Source organism: Pseudorca crassidens, chromosome X (genome assembly GCF_039906515.1).
Source record: "Pseudorca crassidens isolate mPseCra1 chromosome X, mPseCra1.hap1, whole genome shotgun sequence".
Lineage (NCBI taxonomy): Eukaryota > Metazoa > Chordata > Mammalia > Artiodactyla > Delphinidae > Pseudorca > Pseudorca crassidens.
The window spans coordinates 18,791,518-18,816,894 of record NC_090317.1 but is presented as its reverse complement, the minus strand read 5'-3'; the positions used below and the strand labels follow the sequence as shown (position 1 = coordinate 18,816,894).

The following is a 25,377-nucleotide window of genomic DNA, read 5'->3' as shown; positions in this document are numbered from 1 at the left end:
AAAGCAGGAAAGTTTTCCGTTTGGGTCCTGCCAACCAAAACCAAAGGACTGTTGGTGTGTTTAGTTGATTTATGAAGCTATGTGCTCCTGAGTCTGCTCATCTAGAGACTGCTGAAAAGATAAACAGGCCTGTCCGTTATGAGACAATTTTGGCAAAAACAGCTTGGAATCAGTCTTCCTGTGGCATCTGCTACCAGGGTCGGCTCTGGATAGAAGTGTAAAGTGAGTAAGAATTGACTTGACCATCTCATATCCTCCTTCTGTACTCCTTTTTCTCCATTTTAGCATCCCCTCCCCAGCTTAATTCATTTAAGCCAATATTTATGGAACTGAACTCAACATTTATGGTATCGTCTACCAGGCACTGTGCTTGGGTGCTCTGCCCTGGTCCTGCAATATTCCTGGCCTTCACCAGTATTTGAACATTGAACTTGGTCTTTGTCTTTCCATAGCCTGAGCCTATGTGAAAAACACCTCAGGCTGAGAGGATTGATTCATTTCCAGCCTCATCTGCAACTGCCTGCAATCTAATTTTTCAATTGATGCCTCTGAATGTTATACACACACACACACACACACACACACACACACACACACACACCCTCAGCCTTGGTTGTCTGGTTTGAAGGAGAACAGCTATAGTGATCTACGAGTTCTCTTTATCGCTTTCTTGATGAAGGGTTGTGTTAAAGGCTCGAGATAGCTCAACAGTAATATTGAGAAAGGGTAACTGTCCAAACACAACCAAAATGATGTTATTTTCGAGAAAAAGTGAAGTGTTTGAAAAGTACATGCTGTTTCCTTTCATCATCACTACCCCTACATTTTTTTTTAAGTGGAATGATTCCAATTTCTCCCCAAAGGCTCCATTTTCACAGAGGCTAACAGAACCCACCCACACAGGTATGGTAACGTACAAAGGGCACAGCACTCAGCTGGACGTCCTGAGACCAGGCTCCAAGCCTTGTGTGGTGCAATTGGCCGAAGTGTCTTGCTATCTGGGAGCAGAACTGCAGCACACATTGCCGTAGAAAGAGCACAGGACAGGTATTAGAAAACCAGGATTCTAGGCTGACCTCTGCTATGAACTAGACGCGTGACTCTGGGAAAGTGACTGACCCTTCTTGAGTCCTTATCAGGTCAGCAAAAGTGTTGGTCTCATGTGACGTGTGAACATGTTCAGGTACAAAAAGAAAATCTGTAATGGCTCCTTGTGGCTACCATGTATGCTCAGTCTTGACAGTTTAAGTGCTTGCTGGGAATAACCCAATGGATCAGCAAAAGGATTGACTGTGGCTTGATGTGTCAGACAGAATAACAGATTCACATTATCGAAGGGAACCAAATCAAATATGGTGGCCTGGTCTGGCTGGTCTCTGATTAACCTCTGCCAAACCTATGCTTCCTGATCTCAGTGGTATGGCTCTGCACTGCTTTTTTTCCCTGTCCTGTCAATTTGGCTCACTGTTAGCATAGAAGAAACTGCATGCACCTCCCTGAAAGTCACTGCCAGGGTAGTCTGGCTCTGCTGCTCAGACATATCCCATTCCATCTGTTCCTCCCTGAAACAGAGGGCTGGTACCCAGCTTCAGATCCAGGCAATAAAATGGAGCAAGCAGAATGACACAACTTTCACACTGTAGGTTTCTTAAGCTACTCGGCATGCTACGCTGCATGGCAGTTGGCCCCAAATGGATTGAAGTTGGAAAAAAAGACAGAATTGGCCATTCAGTGTTAGCTTTGACCTCATCCACAACTTTAACTTGTTTTTTTATCAACATTAAAGGACTCTGTCTGTCTTAGTGACTAATTTGCCTTTTCCTCTTCTGACCTGGCCTTGCCTCCTGAGGGGTAAGTGGAGAAAATGAATGGGTTCAAGGGTCACTTCTCAGAAGCCTTCGTTGATATCCCCACATGACGTCTTCCCCACCAACAGCGCCCCGTGACTGCCTCACTGTAAACGCCATGTCGCCATCCTCTGTCCTCTGAAGACTGAGTTCCTTGAGGGCACCTATCGTATCTTGCATTTGTCTCTGTGGCCCAGGGTCTATCTAGCACGAGGGCACAAAGTCAAAGCTCGATAGATTTTACTGATTGTTATTACTATTATTGGTGCTAAAGAAGGGCTTTACCAAAATTGTTCATTGGGAGACCCCACGTAGGCACACAATATCCTCTCCAAGCCTCAATTTCCTCGTGTATCAAATGGAAATAATAATAGTGCCTACTTCCTGAGCTTTTGGTGGGTGAGAATTAATGACACGAATTGTATTAAGCGCTCGGGGACAGAGGTTGGCCCATAGCACTCACTCAACACATACTAGTTGTTACTATTTTTAGTCATGAGGTATATTTGAGGCAGCTTGACTTGTCTTCGAAAACAGAGGAGGCCAGTTTCTTTCCAGAGAAGAAAAGAAGACGCCTTCTGTCTCCCAGCCTGTATCTGGCCTCAAAATAACAGAGGAATTCTTAAAAACTGCTATCCCCCTGTCATGAGGTCAAATAACATGAGAAAACCCAGTAGGACAGCACCCACCCTGGATGCTGTCCACTGTGAAAGGCACCACGGGGAAAACCCCAGGGAGCAGAGGCCCACCTAGCTCCCTGCCTCCCCACACACACTCCCAAACCCAGAAGTAACCACTGTCTCTGAACTATAACAACACACGTGCCTAAACGTTGATAGACACTGTTCTAGAGAGTGTGGGAAAATGCCCCCCCGGATAGTCTCACCATATTCATGGAAGGTCAGTACTGCTGCTGTTGACAAAAATATCCTGAGGAGAAAATGTGCAGAAAAGAGTTAAAAAAAAAAAACCCAACAACTTCCCGCCAACTGATGGGAGATAAGAGAAAGGGAACCTGAAACATATCCTTGAAGAGAATACTGGCTATTGGAGAACTTTTTAATCTTCATTAATAATCCCCGAAAAGAAAGAAAAATTGTAAAGAACCAGCACAATCTGTGAGTCAAGTACATGGCAGATAAAAGACACCTAGCTCAGAACGTGCGGGAAGGGAGGCCCTCACCACGGCAGAAGTTTGGGAGGTGTCCAAATCCAGCAAGTGGGATATAAGATCATGTTTATCTACTTAAGAATGTATTTATGCAGGCCTCCTACTGTTAACAAGCCGGGTATGGTATTAGCTATGCGTTCTTTATGTCATCTGAACTCCAATTCTACCGACTGCTCCACGGGGACTCTTCATTCACAAGGTAAGAGTCTGGGTTCCCGCAAAGCCAAAAGAAACAAAACAATGCTCCTTTCAAAGTGCAACAGCAATCACAAACATCCTTCATTATACATGAGGGCCTAATAAACGGGAGACTGTGCCCTGCAGTTGTCAGCAGGACAGGTGTGTACAAGATACCCAGACCAGGGCCTGCCGTTTCTGCAAGCATGGAGTTCAAAGCGATTCTCCAAGGCTATCTCTGTTAACCGCGGGCGCATGCTGACGATGAATTGGGACTAATTTGGAAACATTCAGCTGCTTGGGAATGTGTGTATCAATTCCCTTCCTTCATAATTTATTCAGCATTTTGATTGTGGTGCTCAGCAATAAATAACTGAAACTAGTTCTAACTGCTCTGAGATTTCGTCTTCTGTCTTCACCACTGCTTTTGATATTCTCCAAGATAGCCCACATTCAACTTTATATGCAAACCTGAAATGGTATTCAGGAGGAGAAGGGAGAAAAAAAAGGGAGCCAATAGCTCTTTCACTTTGGGAGTTGAAAATAAGATCATATTCAAAGTGCAGCATTTATGGTCCAATGCTGAATACATAAAATATATGACCGTTACAAATTCACCTTTCATGGCAAAGCCATGCTCTTGTAGTGATATACCTTACTGCTAGATTAGAGCTTTTAGCATGATGAAGGCATCTTTCATCTTCTCCTAGATGCAGGCTGGGTTCTCCTTTGGGGATGTATTTTTGCCCGTCACAATGCCCCACAGCCCTGAGACAGAGGGCTTACAAGAGGACCCGAGTCATTCACCAAAGGGCTGAAGCCACTTCAAAGGGGGAGCACCTAATTGGAGGTATGCCATCTGCATGGGATCACACTGTTTCAGACTGCCATTCTCTGCTGAATCCAAAGGGAGAGGTCGGCCAATGTTGCTTTCTGGAATCAGCCCAAAGAGGTAAATCTAACATCACAAATATTCAGCCAATACAAGTTCTTGGCAATAACAAAAAGACAGTTTTGGGTTAGGTCATGGTACAGGTTAGTCGCTAGGAAAAGAATACACATATCATGTACATCAGTGACATGGTTACAATGCAAATGTAATTAAACCAGGATAGTTATGGAATGGCTTTCCAGATTCTTCTAAATCCACCCCAAATCTTAGTGTATGGATCAAAGACAGATTTTCATGGATTTTGCAAATCATAAAACGATTGATCAGTGCCGCTGCTTCTTCTTTCTTCAACTTTTGAGACTCATAGCCCAAATCTTGCATTGCTATAAGTCTTTACCCATCACAATCAGCCCTAAAAGCTATCTTCCCAAAGCCATCCCTTGACTTCCCCCTCCCTCTCCTCCCCCTTCTTTAGTTCTTCATGCACCCCATATTCCTGACACATGCCTTACTCATTTAAATTCCCCAGTGACTAGCCCAAAGCAAAGCACACAGAAGGCATTCTGCAAATCTTTGAATGAATATGAATGAATGACAAAATGAGGACAGTACATGGCTTGGTGACAGCTGTGTTGGATGCACAGGGGCACTTTTCACTTACTTCCCGTTCTTAGATGTGTTCCGGGCCTTTGTGGATGACGGAGAGTTGGCGCCTGGATTAGTGTTTGGAGAACCCCGTCTATCCTTACTATACCCACAGAAAGAATAGAAAAATATATACAACAATGACCACAGAGACAAAAAGAAATTAGTTATTTCATTTAAAGACTTTCAAGGCGTCTCTCTTTCAATATCTTAATCTCTCTTCTCCCCCCACGCCCCCCCCCCGTGTGTGTGTGTGTGTGTGCGTGTGTGTGCGTGCATGTGTCTCTCTGTCTCTCTCGTCTGTCAAAATAAAGCGTGATCTTATCCAGTGCTGTCCTTCAAAGGTACAGAGAGTGGGAACCATTGGTCAAGTTCAAGAAAGCTATTCTTTTGGCATTCAGAGCTTGAGCTGGTGGATGCCATTAATGACAGTGCCACAGCCCAGGCCTCAAGAGAGGCTCTGGCCAAAAAAATTAACTAGTCTTTAACCTAAAATCCTTTATTTCCTGTCTCTGGGTTCTCTGTACTTCAAGTTCAGTTCTGAAGCTGCTGACTTGTTGTGAAGTATGTGGATGCCAAATGACTTCTAAAAGTCTTTGGGAGATACTATCAGATAAATTAATAATTTTCACTCATAATGTTAACATGGGAAGGCCGTGAATTCAGATATTCTTTCAGGTGAAGCACCACCTGCTTCATGAGTAATTGAATTTAGATCTGCACCTTCAATAACTGCACAGCTTATGTCAAACCTTGGAAACAATTACGAAATAAATCACTAGGAAGGTCTGCTTAATCTCTTCAGGTTAATAAACGCAGACAAATTAATCACTTGAAGGTAAACAAAAAGGAATAATTGATTGGAGGCTTCTTGATTACTTTATTCTATTTTCTTTATCAAACTATTTTTACCATTATCTTCAATTCAGCTGCTCTGCCTTGAAATTATTACTTTACTTCATCTCCAGATTTCCATGGAAACCAATTCAAAGCCTTTTCCCCCGCTTGATGATGTGTGGAATTATTTATCCTGATTTCATCAGAAAGAATTTTTTTTTGTTACTAAGATCTACGTCAGCATAACCTTTTACAAAAAGTGAAGGTAAAGAAGAAAAAGGCATATCTTGGCTTTCAATGAGTATAATAGAGCCTTCCAAAGGCACAGGATATTGCCTCAGAGAATGTCAAAGAGCTTTCCAGATATTTATGAATCTTTTAAGTACCTCAGAAATAGATGCCTGCAAGTAGCTGTATTTAGATGTGGGGTGAGGTAGGGTGAGAGGGTGGGTCACAAAAGGTATTCTGCCTCACATCCATCAGCTTTAAGTGGCTACGTGGATGTGACTGGAACAAGAGATAATCATGGGTTCCTGGCGATTGCCAAGGCAATACAGATGTGTGTGAGCACAGGGCTAATCAGACAGATAGCGAAAGTTCCAGCAGGTAGGATTCAGTGTCCAGGAGGGCTCCAAAGCACTCCTTTGAAGTGGGAGTCACCAAGGTGAGCGCCAATCCTTCTGCTGGGGTGGGTGGCTCTGGAGAGAGTAGGCGCACAGTCTGTTCCCCAGGAGATGTCAGAAGCCTGCTGAGACGAAGTGCTGAAGAACTCATGCAGCACTGCCCCTGCCCATCCACGCTGACTTCCTGGCAAAGAACTCCTTAACCATCCCTGGGACCATAGCAGCTACCATCCTCATTCAGAACCCCCCTCAGAAACGAAGTGATAACTGGACAAAAGACTGGAACTCAGATGAATTCATAAGTGTCTCTTCCAGAAGGCTGCTGCAGTCTCATGCAGAGGATGAAATACGCTGTGTGTTGCAAAATTCAAGCGAGTCTCAATTCCCTCACTTCCACATTCAGCTCACTGGCCACTGAGCCTTCCTCCTCCCACCCCCTCACTCAAACTGGAGGCAGTGGGAAACTTTGATGGAAGCCTTCTGAAACAAGGGATCTTTTGATCTTGCAGGCTGCTAGGTTCAGAATAGTAGGTGGTCACTCAACACCCTGTCTCCCGAGTCACTAAGTTCAGGCATCCACGTTCTTTTGAATAAAAGACACCCATTTCCACTGCTGTATTCCCAAGTCTGTGCCTTGCGAGCCAAGGGTCTTTAAAATCTGCATGACAAGTGACCCTCTTTAAGCTCAATGCAGGGCACCGCAGGACATCTGGGAAAGCTGTCAGCTGGCCGTGGCGACCTTATTAACAGCTGCTTTGGAGGTGGGAGGAGGTGGTGGTCCTGGAGCAGTCTTCCTTTAAGTGATCGAAATAAGGACCCCCTCTGACCAAGTGCCAAATCCTTTAAGGGCAGATCTGAGTGGAATAAACACAAAACTTGCTCAGAGAAGAATCACAGACGGAAGGTACGGCACCAAGACTGGAGGTGAAAGTAATCAAGTAACTCAAAATGTTTGTTCCGCGCCAATAGCAGATCCACTGACAGTGGCAAAAGGTATCTGAAAGTGGGGGAGTGGCCAGCAGAATGGCGGCAGGCTTGGATCCTAGGAGTTTAATTCTGTAGATGTACTAAGGAACTGTTGTATAGAAAGGTTGGCCTAACACTGAGGGGAAAGAGCAACCCCTCAAAGTTCCAGGCTGAGTACGTAAGTCTGGACAAGATGCTATGATTCTGAAACTTTGAGAAAGAGAGACCCCAAGTTTTCCAGAAGTGCTCCACGAGAGAGAAAGAGAAAATCTTGCAACTGCAGACTGTCTGGGAGCCTCAGAGATCTGAAAAAACATGGGTCAATGATCCATTAAGATGCTGCCGAGGATGCTGACCACTGAAAGAAGCATGTGGCAATCCCAGGGACTTACAGGAATAAGCCCTGCCTGCTTTTGGGATACCTGGATGATAACTTGGGGGTATATGAGATTGGGGGGGCTGCCTGGAATTAGAGCTAGTTTCCAACTTACACATCTGAAACAGGCGCATCCCAGTTGTCATTATTTTGTCTGTCTCTAGACGACTTGTCAGCCCTTTTGACTTTCATCTCCTCTTTGGGATATTAAAAGCTATGGCCTGAAATCCCAGGGGGCATGGATCCAGGCTTCTCCCACTCCTTAGGAGTAGCTATCTTTTTCCTGGGGTAAGATTCTTTCCTCTCTCCCTCCCAAGCCAGCCTCATCAAAGACCTATGGATACAATTCCAGGTGGGTTCCTGATAGGAAAATTTAATGAATGCCAGCACTCGCTCTGTCTGTTTGGTCGGCTGTCCATCAACATGTATCGTAAACCATTTTCCATCGGCTCCACAAATGTCTCCAACACCAGAAAAGTGAAAAATAAAATCCTGCAGTATTATGCACATTGTATCCAGGTGGGAAAACTGTGACTAACCCAACTCTTCAGCATTTTCAAAGTGTTTCTGATTGAATAATTTGATGCTGAAATGGCATCCAGGGTACTTAACCCAAAATGGCAATCAGATCCACTCCAATCTGGATTTTTTCTCTTAGGTCAGAGAGGTACTTGAGGGAGAAGAACCTAGCAGTTTCAAACACCCTCGACTCACTTTCTTGATGGGTGGCATACAGGAACTTCTGCATTTCCGGTAGTACATCGTAAGCTCTTTTTGGAATTAATTCGTCTCAGACCCATGAGAAATAGTTGTGTTGCTCTAACTAAAACAGCACTGAATTTTTTAAAATTAATTTTCAGGGCCCTAGGAATTTGAAATTGTATTTCGGAAGAGCGAGTTGGGCTATAATACTCATTGTCTACATATCTTTTATTTGGCACTTAGCATGGGGTGCCTGTAGTGTTGTTTCTATTTTACTGTTTATCCATCTCTCCAACTAGCTCTTAAGAGGGCGCTCCAAAAAATATTTGTTGAACAAATAAATGAAAAACCTGCATTTCGGCTCAGTGGAAAAGGAGTGCCAACTGTATCAATGTCTGGCACCGGTGGGAGAGAAGGAAGTGGTGACACACATGTCCCATATTTTCCACGCCTAAGGAAGAACGGTCTGGGAAAACTGGATTCCAGTTACTGATGGTTGATCATCACGTGGATCACAAAGAGGTGAGCTTAGAAAGGACTTGCTCGGATGGTTGGCTAGCGCCGCGAATAACAACAGAAAGTCTGTTGCATTTGTATGGCTTTTAGTGTTTTTCCAGTGTGTGTTCTTGTAAGTGGTAACAGAGATGAAACCCAAGCTATTGTTAAGGGTTTACTTCAAGTCTCTCTGGGGAAATGGTAGCTACTCTTTGCTCCCTAGAAATGACCCTTGGCTTCTTAGAGCTCCCAGGATAAGGAAATGTGCTTTACAAATATAGAGTCTAGCAGGCATAGAAGCTCATCTATCTCCTTCCCAAAAGGTGCTTGAGTGCCCTCTACAACATATCAACCCACCGAGTGGTTGTCTTTTGAAGCCTTTTAAATCATGATTGCTTCCCCATGAAAGCCTGCTTTTCTATTTTCTAAGAGGCTCACGTTGCTGAAGTATTTTTGCCCTTGTCCTGTTACTGAGCAAGACAGCTCTTCAAATATTGATTTCCTTTAATTAGAGCTGGTGAGGATTCTTCATTTCATTTTTCTGTCTTGCTAGGTTATGTCCTGAGTGGTTTTCTTTCTTGGTTCCAAACTTTTTCATTTTCTTCTACCCGAAGTGTCTAAAGTCGAGTCCATGTCTCTTTAAGCATCCTCTTCCCATGATCTATGATTTCTATTAACCATCAAGCAAAGAAAGTTCAGTTCACTAAGCTGTGCTTTCCTTTAGCTTCCTCCCCTAGGTTCCCTTTGCTTAACTGTGGGCAATGACTGAGGGTTTTTAGACAAGAGAAAATGCTCATCTTTATTGCTGTGAAACCCACTGTGGCTACAGTCTCTCAGAAACAACCTCAGGCATTCAAAGCATTTACTCAGGAATCTTGAGTTCTAATCCTGGCTGCCAGGGAGGGATGTGACTTCCTTCTGTCTTAGGATTCTCCTCTCTAAAGCAGAGGGCACTCAGCTGATCAGGTAGACCATTCACACAGAAGCACACAATTACTTTGTAATTGCAGAGCTCCTGGAAAAGGCAGCTGGGACGCTCGCATTATCTTGGCCTCTCCCCTTCCATTAATTTTTCACTCTAACAACTCACCACAGGGGCACTGGGGACTGGAGCAATAAGCTTATTGACTATTGTTGCCCTTTTGCTCTCTTCACCTCTTGGCACATGCTGTTTCTGCCCAGGGAAGGCGGTCACATCCCTGAATGCCTCACTGGCATCAGGAAAGAACATGATCAGTTCCTAAATGATATTATTTTCTCATTTCGGCTGGCTATTCACTTAAGTCTTTACCAAGAGCTTGGATGTTGGCTACAGACTATCAGAGGCCACTGGAACTGTGTCTCACCACTATTGCATTCACATCTAGCCCTGGGTTCCTCCATCAGATAGGGGATTGAGAAGCAAAAAAAAAAAAAAAATCATAGTTCTGGTATTGGATGGTTTAGGGTGATTGAGATCTGAAATATGACGGGAACCTGGACCAGAATAGTTGTTACGCGGGTGGAAAGAAGGAAACCACGCATGGCATAGCAAAAGGAAATGACTGAACTTGAGAACTGACTCCATCTGGAGAATGAGAATAAAGTCTACATGAGGCTGCTGAGAAGGTTTGGAAGCTGAATGACTGGGAAAACAGAGGTGCCAGTGAAAGAGACAGATTCGTTGAGAGGGGGATCTGGACTAGAGGGGAAGATGATGGATTTGGCCAGGAGCATATCGAGTTGGGGTGTTGATGGACAGTGTCCAGCAGGCAATTAGAGAGATGGCACAGCAGCTCAAGAAGAAAGAGACAGGGTCAGATGTACAGTCATCGCTCCCAAGTGGGAGTCAAAGCTGTGAGATAAGCTGCAAAGCCTGATGGGACAGCAATCCATTGTGATTAACGAGCGGATGTTTGGGGCGGGGGACAGCCTGTACTGGAACCCGCTTTCTTCCACCCCAGTTTGTGATGATTTACAAGTGGGTTCCAAAGTCTTATAACCCAGGGGCTCAAGGAAAAGAGCCTGAGCCAGTTCACTTACTCGTATAGGGTTCAATGCTAAAGTTACTGAGGGAAAGTACAGGCCTCAAGCCTTTTTCGGTCCATAGGCTGCTATGGGTCTGTGCCCATAGGCTGCTTCTCCCCATCCTCTTAGCCCAGCCAGATTGCTTACAGGTCACAAGGCGAGCTGGACACCAAGGGGAGTGGTGGGTGGCAATCACCGTCAACCCATTTCCCAACGACACCTCGCAAAGTACATCCCAGGCTGCTGTCACCTCAGTGTAAGGAGGGCAGCCTGGCAGAGAAGCAAAACTGAGCTTTAGACTTCGGCTTCACTTGCAGCTCGTGTCCCTTCCTCTTTGCTCCCTTTTCCCAAGGACTAACCACATATCAGAGACTATACCTCCCATCGATCGTGCTAAAATCCACTCCTATTTTTTGGCATTATTCCCTTCCCTTTTCCTGTTCTCAGCCTTTGCACTGTGCCTTACGAACTGGCATCCTCAGTCACCCTCTCTTAGCATTCCTAATGGTACAAGGATGACACAACTAGTAACATCACGGTTGGGGATGGGGCAGCCTGCCTGGGAGCAAATCAAGGGCTTTGCCCTTGAAGAGCCAAAGTACCTCAGGCTTCCTGAGTTGAGCTGAGTTCAGGAGGGCAATGTTTAAGGACCTGTGGCCATTACCTTTCCCAAATTGAGGCAAGCTTTGGCCTCAAGCTCTCGATCTGTAATCGACCCACCGAATCACCTAACTTCTCTGGGTCTCAGTTTCCTCTTCTGCGAGTCCTACTTCTTAAGGCCACATCAAAGTTTTGAAACTTATAAAACATTAAATAATATATTCACTCAAAAACGTTTACTGTGTGTTTTCTGTGTGCCCTTCATCCTGTTGGGCCCTGGGGATATACTGATGAGTGGGACAAGGTTCCTGCCCTCAGGCGGCCCAAAGGCTGGTGCAGGAGGCAAGCACGTTGACAGATACAAAACAACAACTTGTACCAAATGGGACAACGCAAGTGTGAAAAGATACTAGGGAAATAAACCAGACGGCAACCACCTATGCTTAGGGGAATCAGGGAAGGCAAAGGTAAAGCTGAATTACTATGATGAAATTTATGATTTGTGTTAAAAATCAGAAATCAAAAAAAATCAGAAATCAGAAAATGAAACCTGGGTTATGAGAATTTTCAGAAAACAGAACGAATTATGCCTATCCTTAGTTTGAAACACTTATCTGCCAACAGTGGCTCATAGACTTAGACATGAGAATAACCTGGAGAACTTGTAAAACCCAGATAGCTGGGTCCTACCCACAGTCTCTGATTCAGCAGCTCTAGGAAGCGGGCCTGAGAATTTACACTTCTACCAAGTTCCCGGTGATGCTGACGTTGCTGGCCTTTGAGAGCCACTGCCTCATCGCTTCTCCGCCTTTCTGCTAAGATCAAGTGGGGAGAACCACTGCCTCACAAGAAGCATGAGACAGCCACACTTAGCGGCCACTGAGGGATCACAGTCTGCCGTATCCATTGCCCCTGCTTTCCAGGCAACACGATTAGAATCTTCTGGATGAAATATCCCCCCCGTACTGCTACTGAGTCAAGAAAAGGCAGACGCCAAGGGCCGCCAACATCCATCTCTGGAGAAGCTCCTCTTTCCTGAGGAAGTGGAAATTACTGCAAACACCACAGAGTGGAGCTCAGAGCAGGTGAGACCAAAATTGGATCCGACAGCATTAATTGAGCTTGAAGTTCTATTTACTGAAAATGATCTGGCATAATTAAAAATTCACAACTGGAGCCTAGTTGGTGAACATTATGTATTAAGGAGTCCCCAGAGGAGGCCAGAAAAGTCTCAGTGAACTTTTAGGAAAAGCCAAAGAGGCCAATTGCTGTGGCAGGAATTAGCACACAGAGGGAAAACGAAAAGTCTGTCCGTTTCCTTGGAAGTGCGATTCTGACTTTCTACTTCAGAATGACGTGAACCAAGGGCGTCGCTGGGGGCGGGGGCAGGAACTGATCATTTATTCATTTCCTTTTCTCTGGTGAATAATTACTTTGTTTTTACTTTCTACTATGTTCTTATGGGATTCTCAAGAATGTCCACTCTGCCTGCACATTATATATTAAGTTCTTTGAGGACAAGGGTAAATTGTGTTCCTATCTGTTCATAAAGTTTCTTATGACATCTGTCATATAGAAGGTTTTCAATATCTGTTGACTGCTAAGCATCCTGATAAATGTGGCTTCTGACGTATGTTTTTTGAATTGAACAGACTAACACATATTAAGTTAGAGGTCTGGTAACAGAGTCATGTGCCTTTGGGTTTTTGTTCAAATGACATATCAGACCACACCGTAGGCCTACAAAGGTGATAGCCTATCACAGTGCCATTACTGAGCTCCAATGCCCACTGATATGAAAGTCAAGTAGGATAAAACCAGTGGGAATCAGCAACTTTGGAGACTGGCATTGCCAAACGAACTGAAGGCAACTCTAAAGTTGTAGAAAGAGCATGGGCGCTGGCATCAGGCAGACCTGGGGTCATACCCTATCTTTGTAATAGCTGGATGATCTTGGACAGGTTGGGTGATGGAGGCAGGGTTGGTCCTGCCTAACCAAGGCCTCTGATCTTAATACTGGGGCTTCAGGGCACCAATTCTCTAGCTACACGTTAGTGTCCAAAGCCAGGAGCATTCAAATACATTCTTGTGGCTGAACTCCACATCTTAAGTGCTTTCTGAGGGGGTGAATATATTCAAGATTTAAAAGTGCAGCTGGGGGCTTCCCTGGTGGTGCAGTGGTTAAGAATCCGCCTGCCAATGCAGGGGACATGGGTTCGAGCCCTGGTCCAGGAAGATCCCACACGCCGCGGAGCAACGAAGCCCGTGCGCCACAACTACTGAGCCTGCGCTCTACAGCCTGCAAGCCACAACTACTGAGCCCACATGCCACAACTACTGAAGCCTGTGCACTTAGAGCCCATGCTCCGCAACAAGAGAAGCCACTGTGATGAGAAGCCTGCACACCACAACAAAGAGTAGCCCCCGCTCGCTGCAACTAGAGAAATCCCGCGTGCAGCAACGAAGACCCAACACAGTCAAAAATAAAATAAAATAATAATAAATAAATAAATAAAAATAAAAGTGCAGCTGGCTCCTTAGAAATAAAATAGAAGGGCCATGTCAACAAGGTGTTGAAAATGCTTTCTGGTGTATTTAGGAAAGAAAAGTTCTCTCAACTCTGCTCCAGTATGTCTCTTAACAGCTCTGTGCCTCTAAAGCAAAGGTTTTTAAAGGTTTCTCTTCATTTATATTGAGAGGGACAGTTAAGGCTCAAAAATATTTCCATTTTCAAAGTGCTCAAGCATCACTCATTCAGGGATCACACATTTGTTTGACTGCATGTTGTTTCTAAGTAGGGGCTCCTTTGCAAATATTATCTGTTCTATGATGTGTATAGGCAACTTCTAATTTTCTTTTCTGAGTGAAACCCAATAATCAGCTTTTCTGTTGTGTTCCAATTTGGAAATCTGAGCATTCTTCTACTGTGTATGTTCATGGGAGATTAAAATACTGAAAATTCATGGAAACAAATCTTGTTCTCCAGCACCCATTAATCACTGTTAAATACTAGGCTTTGTATAATTTATAACAATATACTTCTTTCCACGAATATGAGTTTTTAATAACAGTCTAGTCTAACACAGAGCACTTAGCTAAGCCAAAGATTAAGGCTCTTTATTGAATATACCCCACCTCAGGCAATGGAAAGACTCAGAAATATGGAGCTAGAAGGCTCCTTAGAGACAAGAAAGTAGGGTTCAGAGAGGAGAATGGATGGACCCAAGAGAGGTATCCAAGCATGGACATTGAGTTAATGATACAACTTGGCTGGCACCTAGCAAACCTGGCCAGAGCCCCTACAGAATACAGAACAAGGCAGGAAGGCTTGGGACCAAAGATGAGGTAACATGAATGAACTGCGGCTCCATTTGCCAACATAAGTAGTACAAGAAAGGGGGGGGAAGCCTTTGGGAGGGCGGAGGGTATGTGGAAGGAAATGAGAGGTTCAGTCTTGGGTTATGTTGAGTTTTCTGTGCCTGTGGGACACAAATTGACAACTGGATATGTGGAGGCAAAGCAGCTACACATACCTCAGCTGAAGAATGGTCTCCAGAGACTTGGGAGTCTTCAGCATATTGGTGGCAGTTGAAAATCTTAGAGTAGAAGAGATTATACAGGGAGAGTGTGTAGAATGAGAAAAGAAGAGCCTGGGAGGAAGATTAATGACAAGCTAGAATGGAGAAAGTGGGCTCATGCAGGCCAAAGGAGAAACTGGATCTGGAAGCAGGAATGTTGCAATCAGAAGAGACTCATTTGCTGATTGTAAGACAGTTTTGTGTCTTGGGGTTCCAACTGCTCCATCTTGCTTTCTCCTAGTGCACTTTTCTGATTAGCTGTGGTATTTCATCAGTCATGCTGTCCCTTATAATGCCAAGAGTATTTGATAGAGAATGAGCCTTCTTGATCACATGCAACCTGTTCTCATCAATTCCTGGAAAAGATGATCTGAAGTATGCTGAAGGAAGCATCTTGTGCCAAACAAATCCATAATTATAGGCTTCAGACATATTTTTTTCAGTCTGGCCTTATTTATTGAAACATAGGTCAATAAAACAAGAAACTGTTTTAGTGCCTAAACTAGATGAAGCAACTGTACTAAAGTTTATGCAAATATGACTATAATCTCCCAAAGAAAGAACTAGTCTGCTTTTCATTATTGTTCCTGTTGTGTGTTTCCTCTATTATGTACAAAATCAGAAAGGGGCCTTACTGCTCCCCCCTTGGTTTTGAAACTTCAAGAAAATCTTGGCTCTGGAATAATCAGAATTCAAGTCAGCCACGTGCCAAGACCCAATTGTTTTGCACTTGGGCAGGCCTGGGCTTCCTGAGAGTCCTGATATCATCTCTGTCACCTCTTTGCAAGATAGGTTCTGTGCTTTGAAATAACGGCCCTCTAGTTGTCCCCAGCTACTAAACAATCAACCTCCTATCAACAAGTTCTTTAAACCTGTACAAACTGGGTGTCCATAGATTTCTCTATAGCAAACACTGAAATCACAATGCAAGATCTCCCTGTCTGGGAGCACTTCTTGCCTTAGGGAAAATGGAGAAGTGGAGAGGTAGAAAACTACAGTGATAAAAACGTGAAAGGCACAAATGAAGCTTATTACTGCAGAAGTCTAAATGAAGTAAAGAACAAAGTCCTCATGAAAAATGTCCTCCTTACTGACTGGGAGCAGATCCTACTATCAGAAGATCCTCCCCTCTTCCTTAACTCCCTCAGCCTTTGTGAGGAAATGACTGTCTTCACTCTGTTATTGACGCTGTCTACGAAGGAACGCCGTGAATGTTAAACCATAGTAAGCCACTACCAGATCCCTCTCAATGGGGGATAGATGGGTCAGAACACCCCAGCGACGGGTTGTAAAGAATGATTCTCGGGACTTCCTTGGTGGCACAGTGGTTAAGAATCCGCCTGCCAACGCAGAGGACACGGGTTCGAGTCCTGGTCTGGGAAGATCCCACATGCCACGGAGCAACGAAGCGCGTGCACCACAACTACTGAGCCCACGTGCCACAACTACTGAAGCCCACACACCCTAGAGCCCGTGCTCCACAACAAGAGAAGCCACCACAATGAGAAGCCCACCCACCGCATCAAAGAGTAGCCCCCGCTCGCTGCAACTAGAGAAAGACCGCTCGCAGCAACGGAGACCTAATGCAGCCAAAAAATAAATAAATAAATTTATTTTACAAAAAGAAAAAGAATGACTGCCTGTGAGATAGGCAGATAACTTAAGCTCTGAAGGGCTGGAACCTTCATCAGGGTTCAAGAATGGCAGTTAATCATCATGCCCTGGAAGGGGTGGGGGGACCCTGGAAGCAGCACAAAAGATCCAACCAGGGAAAGCAAGAGTTGACACTTAAAGGAAAACAAGGTGGTATTTATCTCAGGGAAACCCAGAATTGGGAGGAAAGGCACCCAGATAGATGCATAAAATGGGTATAATGGCTCAGGGGCAAAAGAAATGTGCTTCCTAAAGCTGTTCAATGCTTCTCCTGGGATTCTCAGAATTATGGATTTTGTGACTCCTGTCTACTCAATGCTAATTGTGTTTTCCTTTTGTCTTCTCAGTGTGATTTATTAAGGTTAGCTTTGATATTCTCAGCTTATCTGGGGCTTATGGGAGGACCGTTCAGTGTTAAAGTTCCAGAAACTCAAGAGGGAGCTGAAACCCCAGAGGGAAAGTGTGACCCTCTTACTCTCAAAAAGGTTTGCTGTTTTTTTCTTTGAATTTCCTTCAGGAGCTCTTGCTCTACTCATTTCTTGTAGGCCTGGGTAGGACTGTTGTTTAAATTAAGGGGACATGGCCTTTACACCTGCTTGCCAGAATGTCAAAACTCAGCCAGACCTTGTCAAGGCACATCGTCCAACTGCCCATGGTTCTAGAGAAAGGTTATCCATGGCCCATGCAAGACCATGAACTCCAGGGAGTCAACAGCTTGCAGGCCTGGGTCCCGACCCATCTAATTTTGGTTTCTGGGCACGGTACAGAATCTTTGTTTTCCTAGACAGCATCTCTTCTGGAACAGACCGTGCCCTTCAACAAACGAGCAGACGGAGCAGAGTCAATTTTTAATTCTGTCAAGTGATGGCCACAAACTGAAAGTCAAGTAGAGCACCAACAGCCGCAATCCTAGCATCAGTAACTGCCACAGGTCAGTGATCCCCGTGCTGAAAGGTTCCGGCTTAAGTGGAAATTTCCTTCTTGGCAGTTTTATACAACTGGCTCCAGAGATAAGAAAAAAACAGGGCGGTGAACGCTGCTCTATGCACTCCCTTCCCACTTTTTCTGATATTTGGAGGCATCTAGAAATTACGGTGAAAGATGTATCAATATATAGGGGAAAAGCATCAAATCTATTGTGGAAATAGGGGCTGTGACTAACGGAAACACAGTTTATTCCAAGGAGCACAAGGTCAGGGATAGTAGCATGGGCCAGGGAGAATGCAGGTTGGTGTTAGACCATCACAGGCTAGGTCACAGCAATAATTTTTTGTAATTTATAACCTACCACTATCCCAAATTAAAGGTAGCTTATCCCAAGGTACACCTATAATACGACCCTGGGAAAAAACAAGATCAATAAACATATTTTTAAAAGGGAGAGAGACTCATTCTCAAAATCTTAGGCAGCAGGATTACTGAAATTGACGGCTAGAGTTAGCTCTGAGTTTCCTAGCAACGAAGGCCATAAGGGAAACAAGTTGGATAACAGTGTTTTCAACTTGAGATAAAAAGGAAGGGCATCCTTTTGTCAGGAGAGTCAAACTTATTCCTGGTGCTGAGTCTAAGAAGCACAGATTTTTCTGGAAATACAGAAGCATTCTCCATAGGACAGTATCTTATATAGACTTTTTAAAAAGTCAAGTTGAGCTACTATATATAAAATAGATAACTAATAGGGACCTCCTGTATAGCACAGGGAACTCTACTCAGTACTCTGTAATGACCCATATGGGAAAAGAATATAAAAAAGAGTGGATATATGTCTATGTATAACTGATTCACTCTGCTGTACAGCAGAAACTAACACAACATTTTATATCAACTATACTCCAATAAAAATATTTTTAAAGAGTGAAGTTGAGTGCAGTATAATTTCCAGACTATAAAATTCATCCATGTTTAGCAGCTGAGGATATCTTGTTAGAAGGTAAGCTAGTGGCAGCAACCTGCAGGCAGCTAAGATAATGTGGTGTAGGTGCAGCCTTCCTGGTGATCTAAGCAGCTACTGGGGGAGAGGGTGCAAAACCTAGAGGCATGCATTTGAACATGGGCCCTAGACCAATGGTTCCCCAAACCACACGCTCATTGGACTGCAGAAAGGATAGATCCCACTGAGTCGTCTTATGTCAGTGGGCTTGGGGCTTTCCATGGCTTTCTTCTCCCAGTTTCCCTTGGACTTCTTTCTAATTCTTTGTTCGGGACCCCTGGGGCACTTCTCTCCTGTCAAACTCTTTTATCATTATCTCCTCCTTCTATTGGCAATTCTCCTTCTATGCCTCCTATCAGTTCCTCAAGGCAGGGCACTGGCTCATCACCTGAATTGCAAATCTAGTGATCTGATGCTCTTTGCAGGCTCGGAGACCACTTTTTTCTTTCTTGCTCATAGCTTACCTAGGAAGAGTAAGGAAATAGATACTTTTCCCCAAGGCATACTGCCGTTTAATCAAAGAAGACACAAAAAGGCACCAGGCCAAAAAAAAGGCTCCCTCTTTCAAGACCTTAACAAATTAAAACCCACATTAATTAATTCTCTGGCCTTTTAATTGTTCCTGGATTAAATACACTGGGGTGATTTTTCATTCCAGCCCAGGTTTTCACAAGCTCAGTAATTCACTTAGGGAATTCTGACATCACATATTTGGCCCTGCTAGTCAATGAAGTCAAAAGGAGTAACTCATTAGGAAGTAAGAGGTATTAATTAGACTTTTGTAAATTTACACTCATGAAAGATGCTAGCTCCATCCAGATTGCTGGAAGGAAAACCAGGCTCAGAGTTACTTGGCAAATAAGTAGTCAAGGTAGGCAGCGTGACAAAGTCTTGAAACAGATCTTTAGCAAGAATCCAGGGCCTATATTATACCCAGTGAATGCTGGTCCTCTTAAAGTTGTCACCTGAAGAGGCTGTATACAGATTCCAAGGATGCTGCCGGCATTCACAACGTTTCTAGGGCTCTTCTCTGGGAACTATCTTCACAGACATTTATGAAATATATGAGAAATATCATTCACGACTGTGTGGTCACACCTCACTTTTGGCCCTAACCATAGAACCCAGCTTGATCATCCAGTTAGTACATCATAATTACCTTCTGATGACATTTGACTGATTCCAAAAACCTAATGCAAGCTCAAAGGACAAAGATGTCTCCTTCAGTGGGCAGAGTCAAGAGAACATGCTACAGCTGTCGAACGTAGTAACCAATGCAGCTACATGGAAAGCTTGATTATATTGAAGAAATCGGAACCCTTTTCCATCTATTAATCCTGCTATGTTTGTTAAAAACAAATCTGTTCCATTCTTTTATTCATGGTTGTGCTTTGGCTTCATTATCCTTTTGATTAGAAATAAATCCTAGTATCAGTAGTCCTGGATATGTTTTTGAGAGTTTTCTTAGTGCGTAAAGATGAAAGGCCCAGGTACCAAGCTGAAATGCCCCCCTTTTTGTAGCTCCTCCCAACATGTGATCTTTCACTGACTTCTCTAATGGAAATAGTTCTGCTGATGCATAAGGAAATAGATTCGTATGTCAGTGCCTTCAAAGGTCCATTAAACATAACGTTATTTAAAAGCACATTAACTATCCTAACCAGTGTCAGACAACACCAGGGAAGTGCAGGAGTTTGAAGACTAATGCAGAGTTTCAGGATGCTGAATGAGAATGTAAATCACAGCTCTCACTAATTAAAACTTTGGCCCTTTGATTGCTCCTGGATTAAGTTCACTGGGGTAATTTTTCATCCCTGCCTGGGTTGACACAAGCCCAGTAATTCACTTTGGCATTCTGACGTCACTTGCATGGCTCTGGAGTCAGGAAAAGTATCTCATTAGGGAGGGAGAGGTATTAATTAGACTTTTGTAAATAGTGACCGTGAGGGATGCTAGCTCCTGATTTCACCCAGACTGTTGAGAAGAGCACCACGTGGACAGATGGAAAATTGGGGTCCTTGTTCTAAGCCATCACACAAGTCCCTCAATTGATTGGTATGCCTCGGTTCACACAGATGAAACATGGGGTAAAACAAGACAATCTCACTACCTGACTTCACAGACTAATGATGGTGATAAACGGGAGATGTCAGATGACAACAATTTAATTATTTTATAATTAATATGTGCTGACGATTCTGATTTTATACTCGTTATAGCAGTCGAGGCCTTACTGTACAAGTTCACAGCTGTCCTCTACTATTGTTTCAACAACAGCCCACTTACCACCTGCTACAGGCAAAGCTCGAGTGATCCAAAAATATTATGTGCTCTCGACTCTCAAAGAAATTACTGAGTTGTAATATTAAATTCCAGGACACTCAAATGAGCCCTCTTCCTTGCCCCTTGCAGCTCAGTCATGGTACATTTAGGAGCAATAAAAGAATAATTAGTTCATAATAGTCTGGTTTTGTGCAACCTTTATACACTAATAGAAGTCCTCTCCTGTGCCCACTATATTCAGGCTTTTCCTTTCTCTGCCAGTCTTGGACTTCTTTGCCCGGCTGCCTGGATGCCCTCTATCTACGTGTCAGCTCTCCTTGTGGGTCATCTGGAATAGAAGCTGAGGACAGGTCCCTTGGGGATCTCAGCAGTAGGGGAGGGGAGGAGGGGTTTGGATGAACCCTCCAACTTATTACTTTCTCCACGGACGAAGCAGGATGATGAAAAGGAGAGCCAGGGAGCCAGGGCTCATTTGGATGGATAAGTTCTGCTATGTTTGTAAAGCAAGCCTCATTACCTCATAGCGCTGCTTGGCTTAATGAAGGCCCTTGCTGAATAAACAATCGTACCTAGAGGCAATATGAGCATTCTGGGCCCATGAAGGGCACCCTTTGTTGGGGGAGGGGGAGAATAAATGGCGTGTGATGGCTGAGGGATCAATACTTCTCTGAATGAATTTCATCGTAAGTGACACCCCTTTGGGATAAGGAAGGGCCAACTGGAAATTGTTCAAGGTTATCAACTAAACAACAGCATCTAGAGTATTCAGGTGAAACATTTGAAATGTAAACCGGTGATCATACAAGAAACTACAATGAAAATTGGTTGTAACCTGCCCAGACAGAGGGCACCGATAATTCGACATTTCCGAGAATCCTCGTACAAATCTTCAGTCGAGTAACCAGACCCATCAGAGGATAGCTTTGTTTTGATTACAGAGAAGACTACTGAAATGCAAATTCAAGCTGCTTCTGATGACTTTAGCAGAGTATAAAAGCCAGGGGATGGGGCTGGGGGGAAACCTTTCTCCTAGACTTCACAAGAGTCAAAAAACAAGAGAGCTCTAGAAACCCATGAAAAATGACAAGATCTCCAAGATAAAATGTAATTGGAAATGTAAGGTCATAATTGCATGAAACTATTGATTAGAAACATAGAAACTAATGGGAAAATTACAAAGTACAGTACTCAAAATAATCTAGTTCAAAGAGGCAGTGATGGAAATGTGAAGCTGAAAGGCCGTTGACCCTCTCAGCTAGGAGAATAATCTCAACTAGGCACAGAATCCATCCTTTTCTCTTAGCTCTAAGCTGCAGCTAATACAGTTGCTTGGGAAAGAGGCAGAAAGCAGAAAACTGCCTTAACTGTATGGGCTTAAATGACAGCTAGTCAATGCAAAATATGTCTTTAAACTGCATGAGAAATGATTCATAGGTTGAATGTCTCAAGGTGTAAAATGTGCCTTCCTGACCTTCCAGGGCCGATCCTCAGCTCCTTCACTTATCTCCTGAGCCTCTGTCCCAAGCCAGGATCAACCCTCCCTCATCCTTAGCGACGAGATCCAGGAAGAAGCTTTAGGTGAGTATTTAAATTCCTGCTTGAATCCCATTATTCAAAAGCGCCCTTGGAAAGCCCAGCTTTGTATGGCATTTTGATGGGAGATGCCACAACAAATAGACGAGTAATAGCCAGAAATCAGTACAAACAACTGCCTGTCCCAACAACCTAAAAACTGTTGCTATTAGAGGTATTAGAATCTACACCTTTTTTTAAGTCAAAGTGCTGACTTAACCATTCAGGCTTAAGCTACAGTTAATCAATACCAAATGTGTCCTCAAGTGGCCGGCAGACTCCAGATTGCTTGCTGGTGGTTATATGAAGCAGGTCATTACAAAGGGCAAATGATAAAATTTCCGCTTAATCTCATCTGGGATTATTAGGATATTTAATATTACATTTTAGAAAATTTAAACATCTCACGTACCTCTACAGAATACAATTTATAGTTAGACGGTCAGCACAAGATTCCATTTTTCTAATTTGATTCTAAAAGTATGGTGGTTAATAGTGTAAGTCACTGAATTAAGTTCTATTGAACCAGAGTGTCCCAGGGTCTAAACTCCCCTCTGGTTAAGAGCTGGGGCTCAGAGAAAGTTATTTAACTCTTTCAGATCAGGAAGCTACTTCTATTTAAAGCAGAAGTTGACAAACGTTTTCTGTAAAGGACCAGATAGTAAATATTTTTGGATTTGCAAACTTTGGTGCTGCAACAAAAAAGCAGACACAGGCAACACGTAAACAAATATGTGGCTACATTCCAACAAAACTTTCTTTACAGACTTTGAAATGTGAATTTCATATCATTGTGAAGTGTCACAAAATATTTTTCTTAATTAAAAAAAAACATTTGAAATAAAAACCATACTTAGCTCACAGGCCATGCAAAAACAAAACAAAACAGAAACGAAAAAACCCTGCAATGAACTGGATTGGCTTCGAGGCTGTAATTTGCCGACCTCTGAATATAAAACCCACATCAGCAACTTCCCTAGGACATTAAAAGAGTCTTCAGTTTCCCAAGGTACTAACTTCTAAGTAGAAAGCTCAGAGAGATTTAGGTGCTTTATGTTCAAATAGCAGCAGTTTACCTCAGTGAATGTATGAGTTTGGAGAAAAAGAGACATAATTTTTGTAAGTTCCAATCTCATACAGAGGTTTCTCCTCACCTCTTCCCTTCTCCCTTTCTCAGCCTCTTGCCTTCACCTTCTTTCTTTCTTCCATTTTTTTTTTTTAGTAACCACAGTTCCTTTTCACCGTGTTTTTAGAACTCAAGAGCAGTATCTGGAAATCCATTATCAGTATTTATTCCTGACCTAGGATCTTCCACTGACGTGTCTCCCAGAACTGCCCACTGGATCTTAAGTCCATTCCAATTCTGTGGTAGTGTTACTCACACACAGAACGTTTTGATGTTTTTATTCACAAATCTTTTTAGAAATGACAGGAACAGGGACTTCCCTGGTGGCGCAGTGGTTAAGAATCCGCCTGCCAATGCAGGGGACATGGGTTCGAGCCCTGGTCCAGGAAGATCCCACATGCCGCGGAGCAACTAAGCCCGTGCGCCATAACTACTGAGCCTGCGCTCTAGAGCCCGTGAGCCACAACTACTGAGCCTGCGTGCCACAACTACTGAAGCCTGTGCACCTAAGAGCCCATGCTCCACAACAAGAGAAGCCACTGCAATGAGAAGCCCGCGCACTGCAACAAAGAGTAGCCCCTGCTCACCGAAACTAGAGAAAGCCCGCGCACAGCAACAAAGACCCAATGCAGCCAAAAATAAATAATAATGACGGGAACATAAAGTAAAACCTTCCTCAGTCCCTTTTTTTTTTTAAAAAAAAAAAAGCATTCAAACTCCACTTCAGAAAAGAGATCCCATGTACAACACACTATCATTTAAAACGCCACTGATAAAGCCATCAACAACACTGGCAGTGGCAGTCAAGATGCTATGGTGGGGAGATCAGCTCAGTGCTTTGTGACCACCTAGAGGGGTGGGATAAGGAAGGTGGGAGGGAGGGACACGCAAGAGGGAAGAGATATGGGAACATATGTATATGTATAACTGATTCACTTTGTTATAAAGCAGAAACTAACACACCATTGTAAAGCAATTATACCCCAATAAAGATGTTAAAAAAAAAAGATGCTATGGTGAACAGCACTGTGCACACTGTAAAGTGCTACATGCAAGTGTTAGTGATAGTTGGTGGTATTATTATGTCAAGTGTCAAGGATGCTAACGTGTCAACATGAATTTTTGTGAAAGAGCCAGAGTTATTGCTGGGCTACTGGAATTGTCCGCAAGCAGCCGATGAAGGCCTGCTCTCATCTAATAAAGTGAAACACCTGGGTTATAGACCCGATTCTAGCTCTATTTCTGCTGAAGACTAGCTGAGGACAAAGGGTAATCACCTAACTTCCATGAGCCTTCCTCCTATTTTGTAAAATGGAAGGGTTTGGAAAGGTCCTGAAAGACCCTTCCACATTACAATTTCGAAGCGTTTTAAGTCAGAAATGATGACAAAGGACGAAAGTGAAGCTTGCTACCTCAATGTCAGAAAAATGATCAAACAATAAACACTTCTAGCTGCTCCTGTCTGGCTGTCACTGGGCATGATGGGAACAGAGGAGGTGCTTTTCTTGCACAGTCAGTTGCCTCATTTGCCATAATTGTCTGGTCGCTGCCACTCTTTCCAAAACAAAATTTAGATCTGACTTATAAGTTATGACTATTTATTACACATCTGGAAGGTTAAGCGCAGTGAGGTCCCAGACAAGAAAAGGTCAATAAGCCCTAAGGTTGTTTTACGGGAATACATATCTCGATGGGCTGTAGCATTTGAATGCCTTTGGCCTAGAATAAAACCCTTCAGGATGAAAACTACTTCCAACAAATCACTCAAACAGCAACAGTCTCTGAGGGATTTTTCTCTTTAACTCTTCTTCATCTTGAACTCTAGGCAGTGTCTCCTCAGTTCCTTTAAAAGTAAACCCCTTCCCCTTCACCAGGCGAATTTTAATAAGTTGCGTAT

At 43.6% G+C, this 25,377-nt stretch overlaps 1 protein-coding gene across 4 annotated transcripts in view; it reads right to left on the bottom strand.

The window, feature by feature from the left end:
• Positions 1-25,377, bottom strand: part of HS6ST2 (heparan sulfate 6-O-sulfotransferase 2) — a 291,333-nt gene that overhangs the window by 35,946 nt on the left and 230,010 nt on the right. For 2 of the 4 annotated variants that reach the window (XM_067722266.1, XM_067722264.1), the window contains one exon: positions 4,749-4,835. The exons of the other annotated variants lie outside the window; for them this stretch is intronic. In XM_067722266.1, the coding sequence (XP_067578367.1) occupies positions 4,749-4,835 (87 nt within the window). The remainder of the gene's footprint in view (positions 1-4,748; positions 4,836-25,377) is intronic. 4 annotated transcript variants of the gene reach the window in all.